General features: G+C 42.4%; 1 protein-coding gene and 1 non-coding gene across 2 annotated transcripts; one reads left to right on the top strand and one right to left on the bottom strand.

The window, feature by feature from the left end:
- Positions 1-282: 282 nt before the first annotated feature.
- FABP5 (fatty acid binding protein 5) lies at positions 283-5,117 on the top strand. The gene is made up of 4 exons (XM_010979389.3): positions 283-441; positions 2,968-3,140; positions 3,504-3,605; positions 4,865-5,117. Exons 1-4 carry the CDS (start codon positions 363-365, stop codon positions 4,916-4,918), a joined length of 408 nt encoding a protein of 135 aa, XP_010977691.1. The 5' UTR covers positions 283-362; the 3' UTR covers positions 4,919-5,117.
- TRNAL-CAG (transfer RNA leucine (anticodon CAG)) lies at positions 3,721-3,794 on the bottom strand. Its single transcript has one exon. It is a non-coding gene; the product is annotated as a tRNA-Leu (tRNA).
- Positions 5,118-12,115: the final 6,998 nt, after the last annotated feature.

The raw sequence follows: 12,115 nt of genomic DNA on the forward strand, positions 1-12,115 counted from the left end.
GGGCCAGGCCAGCCCGTAGCCCCTTGGCTTCCTGGGTGTGAGGAGGCACGGGAACTTGCAGGGCTGGCGCCCGGGGCGGCGTGGGGCGCGACGCGCGAGTCCCAGCTTGCAGGAGGCTCCGGAGGAGCCCTAGCATCTGGGGCAGGTGGGGCGGGTTCGCACATCCGGACCCCGGGAGCGAGGCCCGGGGGCGCGGGGGGGCGGGGCTCGGCGGGCGAGGCGCGCTTCTCATTGGCCGCCGGGCGCCGCCCCCCGCGCGCGCGCCGCCTTTATAAACAGCCGCGGTGGGCCGAGCGGCCGCACGCCAGACTCCCGGCGCCCGACCCTCTTCTCCTCCCTCCGCACGCCCGCCGGCGCCCACCATGGCCACCATTCAGCAGCTGGTAGGAAGATGGCGCTTAGTGGAGAGCAAAGGCTTTGATGAATACATGAAGGAAGTAGGTGAGGTTCCCCACCATGCGGCGCTGCAACGTGGCACGTGTGTATCGGTCTGTCTGTAGGTCCCCTTCGGCGCGCTGGGCTCAGCGGCCCGGCATGCGCGCACCTAAGCCGACCCCTTCACCCCTCTTCCACCTCCCAGCAGGCAGGCGAGCGGCAGCCGGGCGCCTCCTGCCCGCCCCAGAATTCCCGGGACCATCTGCTTCGTGATCCACCCAGCTCTCTGCTGCCTTCCCCGGGTCCACGCGGTACCCCGCACTGCTTGTGCCCTTTAGCGCGCTCACCTCCCCCCCACCTCAAGCTTCACTTCTTTCGACCCCTCTTCACTTTCCCTGTTTTTCTCTTTCCCACCACTTCACCTCCCTACTTCTGTCACCATCCTCTCTCGCACTGGCTCTATCGTGGCCGCACCCACTCCCCCTTGCCCTTTCTGCCGCATCTTTAGTTCCTGGATGGCGCATGTGGCCCCCTCCCTCTCCACCGGGGCGCGGTGTCCAGGAGAAATCCTTGAGCGTCTGAATGGAGCTACAGCTTCAGCTTTCATTCCGCTTTCGGCTGCATCTCCCTCATCCCCAGGTCCTCCGCCCTCCCTTGCTGGGTGAACGGGGCGGTTTGGGTTGGCGCAGCCCCCGGTGGAGCGTCTATGCATCCTCGCTTCCAAGCTCCAGAGCGGCGCTCACAGGCCTGGAGCTGGCAGCGCAGACCCTCTGCCGGCACTGCCGGGCTGGGCGTCGCGGTGAGCGGGTGGCCTGTGGGAAGATCGCGGTGAGGTCGTCTGTCCCCGGGTTGGCCGTGCGCTGCAGCCCTGGCCTCAGCATCTTAAGGGTGAGGGGCAAAGAGGCAGTTAGTGGGCTTTGTTGGGAAACCGCAGTCAGCGATGCCGGACCCTCCTTAGGCTGCTTTCCAGCAGCATCCAAGATGGGTGTGGCCCTGCCCAAGACACTTGACTTTTCACAAGCCTTCAGGGGAGTCTCTGTAGGAAGATTCAAGTTCCTGTACTCAAGTAGTGCTTGATTTTCTGTTATCTTCTTCCTAAGCCAGTGATAACGATTGCATGCTGGTTGAGACATTGGGTAGATTAGCAAACAAAAGTGAATCTTTGTCACAGGCCCCTAGGATGGTGTAGACAGCAAAGATCATATCTTAGACACCTGCTAGAACTGGGGATGCTTTAGAAACTGCTCTCCCCCAAATGTTAACATGACTGCTTTCTGGTGCAGAAGTCACTACAAAGACCTAAGCCCTGAAGTATTTCAGAAACACTCCGTCACTGGCCTTTATGCACGACAGTGACTGGTTAAGGCTGGCCGTGTAGTGAATCTTGAGTCTATATTTATGATCCTTGTGAGTAAAACAAGAAGGCAATGGGTTTTTTTCCCACTGTAAACCTGGATCAAAGTGACTCTGGAAAAAGTTACCTACTGCACTCGTATTGAAGAAATCCAGCATTTATATTGTGTTTACCTGTGTGAGGACCGAACAGAGAAGGCTGTTTCTTTGCCCACTGAAAGTGAATGTGTTTATCAGATGGCTTGTTTCCAGAGTTCTGTGGACAAGAAGGTTGTCAAGGCTCAATTCATTAGAGAGCAATCAAGGTGTGGGAAGAGCAGAGTCCTTTATTTGGCCAAAGTGAGAATAAATAATGGCTCAACTAACAAAACAAGGCACCAGCCCCAAGCTGGCAGACTAGAAGGCTCCAGGGGGACATTTCAAGCCTGGCTGAGTGTTCATCATCAGGCCAGTTATTCTGCTTACATTGTAGTCTCCTCATCTGTGAAACCAGGATTTGGCGTCAAGCTGTTTCCTTCCCAATGTTAATATTAAGGGGAAATACCCAGGTTATAAATTAAATATGGTATCAGTTTAGTATTTGAGGCACACAGCTTTGAAATAGTTACTATTTTTGAGAGTAAGATTTTTCCTCTTTGTTAGCATCATGATTGTGCAATTAACTTTTTTGTATATATATATTTATTGAAATATAGTCAGTTTACTGTGCAATTAACTCTTAAAACTTTGTGCAGTTTGAATGTCTCAGGACTGAGTTTGATTTTGTGTACTCTGTTAATCAAATATTTATCAAGGGCCATTTCTCTACCTGGAGTCATACAATATGATAGTTGGCAGAACTGAGGAAATTGTGGAAGTCCAGCTATCTTCCCTAACTTTTTGAAGGCCAGCATAACATGGTGGCCAAGAGCTGAGATTTGGAGCCAGACCACATGCAGTGTTGGATTCCAGCCCCATCCCTTCCTAGCAAATAAGCTTGGGTAAGGTACTTCAGTGCCTCACCTTCTCATCTGTAGAACGGGGACAGTGCTCTCCACCTCTCACAGGGTCGTTGCAAGGCTTCTATGAATATATGTCAAGCGCTGGCGCATGGTGAGTCCTGGATGTGTGTTCACAGTTGTTACTCATAAGTGAATAAGTGAAAATGTGTGCAGCATGGTGATTGCAGTGGAGTTACTGCTTTTATGTAAATGATAACTTCAGTCTCAGTGTTGTTTAACGTGATCTGACATTCTACAGGAGTGGGAATGGCTCTGCGAAAAATGGGTGCAATGGCCAAGCCAGATTGTATCATCACTTTTGATGGCAAAAACCTCAGCATAAAAACTGAGAGCACTTTGAAAACAACACAGTTTTCCTGCAGCCTGGGAGAGAAGTTCGAAGAGACTACAGCTGATGGCAGAAAAACTCAGGTCAGTCATAACTTATCTTATAAAATCATGGAAGCTTCTACAATGGCAGATTGTATTAATAACATTCGGTTTATAGGCAAAAATTTAATGAAAAAGGCTGAAATTATTTTATGAATTGAGTTTCGACAAATTAGTTGAAAGTACCAGTTTCACAACTTAATCTATTTTGTAAAAATAGTTTAGGGGACATGAGAGAGAATGACCATCTCTTATGTGCATCTAGATTGGAAAGCATAAATTATATTTTGACTAAATCGGTATCGGTTAATGAAGTAGACTCAGAAGGGAAGAGGAGGTTATGAGTCACGGAAACTCTCTTGTAATGTACTTTGGAACATTCAGAAGTACACTTTATTTTGGCAGACTGTCTGCAACTTTACTGACGGTGCATTGGTTCAACATCAGGAATGGGATGGGAAAGAGAGCACAATAACAAGACGGTTGGAAAATGGGAAATTAGTGGTGGTAAGTGCCTAACCTCTTGTGTCTTATTGGGCTTCTCCTTTGTCCCTGGGCGTCTTTGTCAAGGGTTTGGATGGGAGGAGGTCATTAGGATTATTTATTTAAATATTTAATTTACTGGAGGTACTGGGGATTGAACCCAGGACCTTGTGCATGCTGAACCACACACTCTACCACTGAGCTATACCCTCCCCTGGGCTTCTCGCTTGAAGTTTGTAGTTCATGTAACTGTTCTGTATCACTGATCATGAATAGGAGAACTAGGTTTTATGAAGAAAAAAAATGCAAAATAACGAGATAAATACAAGAACACTAATAACTAAGAAAGCCCTTTGTGGTGATAGAGAAGTGAGATGATGCAGCGGAGGATGTAATGGAAGCTGGGCTTAGCCCGTGCTCTGCTGCTACATGACAGTACAGGCACACCCTAGAGATGCTGCAGGTTCGACTCCAGACCATGGCAATAAACCAAGTATCGCAATAAAGTGAGTCATGTAAATGTTTTTGGTTTCCCAGTGCATATAAAAGTCATGTTTACACTATCAGTGTAATAGCATTATGTCTGAAAAAGCAATGTACATACTTTAACTTAAAAAATACTTTATTGAGGGGAGGGTATAGCTCAGGGTAGAGTGCATATGTAGCATGCATGAGACCCTGGGTTCAATCCCCAGTACCTCCATTAAATAAACAAACAAACAAACAAACTCAATTACCTCCCCCCACCAAAAAAAAAAAAAAAAACTTTATTGCTAAAAACTGCCCCCAAATTACAATAGTAGTAGGAATGATCACTAAGCACAGATCACCATACCAATATGATAATAATGAAAATGTTGAAGTATTGTGAGAATTATCAAAATGTGACACGGAGACAAGAAGTGAGCAAATGCTGTTGGAAAAATGGCACCAATAGATTTGTTAAAGGCAGGGTTGCCTCAAACCTTCAGTTTATGAAAAAATAACTATATAATCTTGGGCATACATTTTTCCGTTTCTTTAAAATGATGACTAGTATCTGCCAAGATTAAACGAATAGTTTAGATACTGCAAATCAATATTTAGTTTTCAGCAAAACATAGGAACGTCCTAAGCAAAAGAGCAGGTCCTAGCTTTTCAAACCCAACAATCCTAAAGTGCATTTTCTCCGTCTGTGAAGTAGATGACAAGGTTTTGTAGGGTTCTGATCCTAACATTTAACTACCACCATTGTTCTGTGATGCAAGACTATCCTGACTCTTTAATATCATTCTTCCTCCCAGGAGTGCGTCATGAACAATGTCACTTCTACTCGGGTCTATGAAAAAGTAGAGTAAAAATTCCAGCATCATTTTGGACAGGAATTAGCTGCGAGGATGAACACGCTCAGTTCAATGAGCAAATCTCCATACTGCTTTTTTTTTTCATTACTGTGTTCAATTATCTTTATCACAAACATTTTACTTCAACTGTTTCAAAGTGTTGAATTAATCAGGATTCTCCCTTTGGTTAGTAAATAAATCTGTTTGTGCTATACCAGTGTTGTATGCTTTTTTTTTTTTTTAACTTTATAAAAGGAAACTAGTGATGAATTTTTAACGATCTTGAATTGAATAAATTCTGGGGTAGCCTTGAAGCATCACATTGAGATTATATTTTGTTAATTTATACGTAGAGCTATGTCTGTGGCAGATATACTACCAATCATTTAAGCTTGCCCAGCACTATGTGAACTTTGTATCAACTCAAGAATCTTAAATTTCTGGCAGAGACTATTCTCATTAAAAAATAGCTACGTAAACTTTATAATTTAAATGTTAGAATAAAATTGAAATTACCGTCATGGACTAATGATTGTACTTTTAACGGGTGCTTATAACTATTACTCAGGAATTCTGCAGCCAGAAACTCATTTAATAAACTTTCTGAGGACCTACCGTGTGCCAGGCAGTCTTTCAGAAGTTAAGATATATCTAAAAACAAGGACAAATCATTGCACTTAAACTGTGACAAGAAGCACTCAGCTTTGAAAGAATACAGTGTGCTCATTAACAAAAGCTGTAAAAGTAATACAGCTCTAAAAAAGACTTGGGTGTATATTTAAAGGATAACTAGAATTTTGGTGACTCCTGTCCAATTTCCCAAACCCAAATAACAAATATCTACAGTCCACATTTGGAGAAATCCCTGTAGGCACTGGGCTAAAGCTACGTGTATGATCCTCCGAGCAATATTTAGGGGAGCTACTACCATTATCTCTGTTCTGCAAATAAGAAAACAGGTTTTTGACTAGCTAACTTGTTCAAGGACAGGATGCCGCAGAGCTGGAGTGGGAACCTCCCCATCTGACTGAGTCCAGTCATGACTGATCAATCGTTCTACAACACTGCCTCTTCTCACCTTGTATAAAGATCCTGAGTTTAAAGTCCCTAAATACAATAATTGAGATTTTTCTGAAACCACCCTCCATGCACTGAAATGTTAGCCAGTAAGAATCAAGAATTACTGAAAGCTAGTAATCCATGAAAGGTCGGACTCGCTGATGCTCTAGCCCTGTGCATCAATACATAGCAGTGGCTACACGTGGCTGTTGAACACTTGAAATGTGACTAGTCTGAATTGACATGTGCTGTAAGTAAAACACAAGTCAGATTGAAGGAACTTGCTACTGAAACAAAGGAAAATGCCTCTGATTTTTTTATATTGATTACATGTTGAAATAACATTTTTGGATATAGTTGGTTACTTAAATACCATACATTAATAAAAATTTTCCCTGTTTCTTGCCTTTTTAAATGTGGCTAGGGAATATTTAAAAATTACATGTGTTGGCATTTTTTGACCCCGATTTTTTGTTGCACATTGCTGCTCTAGACTTCCTTTTCTATTTGAATTTCCATCTTGCTTGTTTTAGTCTCCCTGCTAGAGTTCCCCTTTCATCCCCCTTTTCCACTTCTAACAATAGTGTACATTTATATGACTCTCCCTGTGCTCTTAAGAGTTCCATAATTCTCAGAAACACTCTAGATGATGTGTATGAATATTGTTTTCTGCATTATTTAGATGAGGAAACCGAGTCTTAGGGTCTAGGTTATGGTCTCAAGCCTTACCTGAAGGTCAGAGGACGGACTGGAGCACGCGTTCATCTGACTGTTCATCAAACTTGTGCCACCAGCACCCTATTCTAGTGCCCGTATTTCTTCAGTTTTGCGGACTGTGGACATTTGCCAGAGAGAGTCGACTCATGTTTCTCACATGGGGGATGTGCTGACATTTCAGGCGAGAGAACTTTTCATGGCTCTAGGCCGTGGCACGCATTGTAGGACTCAGTGTCCTAAGATCATTTCCACAAAATGCCCATAACACCCGCTGGTCTACCCCAAGCACCCTCTGCCTTTCCAGGTGTCCTCTAAAGTTATGGCACCACACCTAGTTGAGAACCACTGGGGAGAACAAATGTACCTTAACTTTATACATTTACCCTTCTTTCTGCTAAACCATCCTTTAGTGTCAATTCTCCCCTTATCAGAAATTTAAACTAGTGCCTTCATTGAATATTCGTATTTTCCTTAACTGGGATGGATTCTGTCTAGTTCTGTAAAACACAGGATGTGTCTGGAGTTTCACCTTTCCCCCAGATCTGTCAGATCTCAAGGCTTCTTCTTCTCAAGGCTTCAACACTTTATTGCCGATAACCTACCGAACATTTCCCCATGGAGGTTATGTTTAATTTCAAACTAGTTTAATCTTTCTAAGATTTAGTGTGATGATTTAAATATTTGGGCATAAGAAGCAGAAAGTCCTGGAATCCAATTCTGGCTCCCTACCCTTTAAGAATTGTGTGATTTAGGGCAAGTTACTTAACTTCTCTGATTCCTAGTTATAGCCTTTGTGAAAAGATACCACATTGCCTGACTCAGAGAGTTGTTTTAAGCATGAAATGAGTTAATGTACAAAAAGCACTCAGCCCAAGGCCCAGCACACAGTAAAGGCTTCGTGTCTCTCCAGTACTGCCCAAGAGAACTTTCTGCCGTGATGGAAAAGCTCTGTACTATCCACACTGTTTAACACATCAGCACTAGCCATGTGTAGGTGGGTGTTTGAGGTTTTGAAATATGGCAAATGCAACCGAGGAATTGAATTTTAAGTTTTATTTAATTTTTATTAATTAAAATGTACATTTAAATGCCCACATGTGGTTAGTAACTGCTGATTTGACAGCACAGGACACTCACCTCATATTTTCCAAAGTCAAATTTCTTATTTTAATTCCAAACCTACTCCTCTTGTGGTGATCTCCATCTCAATCCATGGGAATGTTATTTTTCCACTTCTCCAGCTAAACATTTTGGAATAATATTTAATTCCCATCTTTCCCGTGCCATACTAATCCACTAGCAAATTAATTTAGCTTTACCTTCAGAATGTATCTAGAATTCAAGTACTTCTCACCTCTTCCACAGATGCCACCCTGGTTCAGACTCCACCATCATCTCTCCCCTGATCTCCCTGTTTGCATTTTTATGCTTCCAGAGCTATCATTTTAAAATACATATTAAAATATGTCACTCCTCTTGTGAGAACACTCCACTGGCTTCTCATTTCATTCAGAGTAGAAGCCGAAGTATTTGCAAAGGTCTTATCTGATCTTGAGGGTAACTCCCAACTTCCTGACATCTCCTCTCCTCCTGGTTTCTTTTCCTACCCCTCTCCTGTCAAACATTCCTCTCCAGTAGACCACTGTTGACATACGTGTGCCCCTGCCTCAGGGCCTTTGCACCTACCATTGCTGCTGCGCCTACTGTTGCTTGTGCCTGTAACAATCTACCCTCCGAAATCTGCAGCCCAGGCTGTCTTAGTTTTCTCACTTCCTTTAAGTCTCTTCTCAAATGTCACCCTAGCAGTGAGTCACTCCCAGATCACACTATGTAAAATAGCTACCACTCCTCCCCCAGAGTCTCTGTTCCCCTATGAGAGCCTTGTGCTTATCACCAACCCTGATGTTTACTTGGTCTGTGGTTTTTCAAACAAAATTTTTGGTTATTATCTGCCTCTTTCACTGGAAAGTCAGCTCCATGAGGAAAGGGCTTTGTGTTTACAGTGTTCTCTGTCACTCAGTTGGGAAACAACCTAGCACACAGAAAATAAATGTCTGTTAAGTGAATAAATTCATTAAGAAATTAATGGCTCCCTTGTGCTACTTAACACATTTTAAAATTACGTAAGACCCTTTATGATTTTGCTTCAATCTACTTTCTTTTTTTAAACTATATTTTGTGCCTTTGTACAAATCATTCGACTTAATCAGGTCTCTTACTCACCCCAGAAGTAGTGTGCTTGATGACTGCAGAATATGAATGTTTGAAACAAGACAGTGAGGAATTCAGCCTCATTTCTGAACTGGTCTGCCATGACATCCTGCCCCACCAGGAACTGGGCTGCCCGATCAACGTATAAAATTTCTTTTACTACAGCTGAGTATTCTGCCAAAAGGCAATGTCTGTCAAAAAGAGCTTGACCCGAATTGTTCGTGGAACATGCTGCAGATTAGACACAATTTACCACAAGTGAAATGGTTTAACAGAAACCAAATTCTCACCAAAGAAAAATGTACAGGCAGGAGATGACTTAACTTTTTTGGATTATGTCCTTGAACTCTGAGGGCATCGGCTGCTCTCTTCAAGCAGAATATGAATGCCTAAGGATGCCTGATTGTGGTGAATGTCCCCTGTGAAATCTCTGCGGGCAATATGAGGCTTTGCTATATGCTGGTGTAATTATATCGCATTTATTGCTACATTAGCAGTATCTTAAGTCTTAATCTCTTCAACTGTTTTCTCAAAATTCTGATATTTGAAATTATGCTAGGACCATAAAAAGGTTGGGAACCATGTTTTTAGCACCTAGATTTTAGTGTTGCCAGTTCATTTGAGGTTCTTATTCAATTCTTGCTGCTTATTACTCGATGATTCTTAATATCTATTGTACTTAAAATTCACTTTAAAGTTTACGAAAATAATTACAGCTTTTCCCTGGGTTTCACGGACTCACTGTTTTTCTTTTTTGTTGTTGCCCTCTTAGAATTCACTGCCGTTAGGTGTGTCATGTGTGATGTGGGTTAGTAAGAAGAACTGATGAAGATGGCAGATGGGTTTAAAAAGCTGGGTGACACATATTTGAAATATTGTGAAAGGTTGAGTGGGTATGACACATCACTGGTCCCACAGCAACTGGAAAATAACCCGAATCATATGACATCTGGTCTGTCAGGCTCTGTCACCAGATTTTATGTGAACATTTACTTAGGAACAAGTCCGCCTCCACCTCCCATGCTCGTCCTCCCACACTGCACGCTTTGAAAATGTCTGAAAAGGAAATAATGTTTTTCAAAGAGTGCCTTTTAAAAGTGTCGGTGACCCATGATACAGGGAGCGAGACAGAGCAGGGCCTGGGTCCTTTTCCATGGAACTGACATTCTGAATCGTGTATATTTCATGAACTGAAAAGGTGAAATCTACATGATTAAAACAAGTAACACAGAGTGATAAATGCAGCAAGAAGACAAACCAAGCGGCGCTGTAGGAATTAGTAAAGTTGAAGCTGTTTATACAGGCTGCTCAGGAAGGCCTCTCTGGGAAGGTGTTGTTTGAACTAGACCTGAACAATGAGCGGCAGGTCGGCAAGTGACTTCTGGGGGCGCAGTTCCAGACAGGGGCCAGCAACCACAAGAGCCCTGTGTGGAGACAGAGGGGCAGAGTGACAGAAGCTGACTGACAGAGAAGCGATGCGGGACAAGATGTAGTCTGAGATTTGGGGACCTGCTAGCTCTAGTGAGGGGTCTGGGATTGTCTGAGGGTCAAGGGAAAATGCAGAGGGTCTCAAGTAGGAAATGCCAGATGGCTTAAAAAAAATACCCTAGTTTCACTCAGTCATGGGAAACTAGATATTTGGAATAACTTTTCTCACTAAAAACAACTGAAAATACTGGATAAAATATTTTTAAAAAATTTCCCTAAAGTGACAAAGAGCTAATAAAATACTGAGAAATTACCTGGCCTAGATCTGGGAAACCAGAGGCACAAGTTCAGCTAAGAGAGCCGATTTTGCCCTGAAGCATTTACTTGTGGCTTCAGAAAGAGTGGCCGAGAGGCTGAGCTGTACTTTTGGCAGCAAAGGAAACAATTGACCCTTGTCTGATGGTAGATGGGCTGGCTTCATCTTCTACTGTCTTAGAGGAAAGAGTCCCTAATGGCTGAAAATTTAGTTATGAAGGTGTTCGTCAGTATGCTATTTACACTAGCAGAGAATTGGAAAGCACACAGCTTTCTACAAATTGGGGATTGGTCAAATAATTACGGTACATCTATTCAATAAAACACTAACAGACATTAAAAAAAGTGACAAGACTACTGAGCCCGTGGAAAATGCCTCGTCATGAGCTGTAAGGTGAAAAAGTTCCTGACTATAAAATACTATGTATGTGTTGTCCCCTTTGTGTAACAATATGTGCACAGACGTAGAAAAATACAGAAAAATGCTAACTGTGGTCATCTCTTGAGATTGGGGTGATGTTTAATTTCTTATTTACTTGCTTATATATCTGTCATGAGAAAAATGCAAAAACCCGATGCAACTAGTGTTACATTTGTAATGATAAATGAGTAGTATAGTAGAAAATACAACGGAAAAGTACAAAGAAGAAAATAAATAGCCCTGGAAGTCTTACTTCCATAGAAAATCATTTTTAGTCTTTGGTTATGATGCATTGAAATAAATCTTTATGCATTTATGTGCATATAGACCCAAAACATTTTATACATGGATCATACAACATAGTATTCTGTTGGTCTTACTTGTTTTTTCAAACACAAATAAATATAAATTCACAACTTTTTATCTTCATGGTATTTAACTCTACTTCAACTTGATTATTTATTTTATCAATTTCCTATTGATACGTGTTTAAGTTTTTGAAAGTTTCAGTTATTAACAATACTTCAATGCACATTCATATACACTGATGTAATAAAATCATTAAAAATATTTTAAAAGTATTTGCCCCTTAGAAGGGTCCCAATAACACTTACTGAGTCTTACTTATAACACAGGCCAAGTATTGCCTGGCCACAGACAAAACTGACCTCACAAAGTCGTAGAGTGTAGTAGAATCTGGTTAAGGAAATGTCTACCCTGCAAAATATTTTGCCCTCAAAGTGCACATTAACTATATTAGCAAGGAAAACATCTTTTCCATTATACAATGAAAAATCTAGAAGGAGGGAAAGATTGGTTCTAAAGTCAACCCTCATGGACAAGTTAAAGGACCAGTATCTTATTTATGATGGACAGTTTTGCTTTTTCCCATTTCCTGGGATTTATATAAGGCGGTGGTGTTGACTTGGGCAGAACTCCAAGGGCCTCCATTCTCATTCTCCTCAGTGTGGTTGACCCAGCTAGGTCATGTGGAACCTGTGAAGTCCAACATTGTGGCCCTGGTATTTGGTTTAGTTTGTTTCTTGCTTGGTTAATTTGTT

The sequence above is a fragment of the Camelus dromedarius genome, chromosome 30 (assembly GCF_036321535.1).
Source record: "Camelus dromedarius isolate mCamDro1 chromosome 30, mCamDro1.pat, whole genome shotgun sequence".
In the NCBI taxonomy this organism is placed as follows: domain Eukaryota; kingdom Metazoa; phylum Chordata; class Mammalia; order Artiodactyla; family Camelidae; genus Camelus; species Camelus dromedarius.

What these genes read in the sequence shown, in the direction of transcription:
- FABP5 (XM_010979389.3), top strand. Translation starts at nt 363, where the DNA reads ATGGCCACCATTCAGCAGCTGGTAGGAAGATGGCGCTTAGTGGAGAGC. An exon ending in TGAATACATGAAGGAAGTAG is followed by an intron (nt 442 to 2,967) that starts GTGAGGTTCCCC and finishes GACATTCTACAG; the next exon opens with GAGTGGGAATGGCTCTGCGA. An exon ending in AAAATGGGAAATTAGTGGTG is followed by an intron (nt 3,606 to 4,864) that starts GTAAGTGCCTAA and finishes TCTTCCTCCCAG; the next exon opens with GAGTGCGTCATGAACAATGT.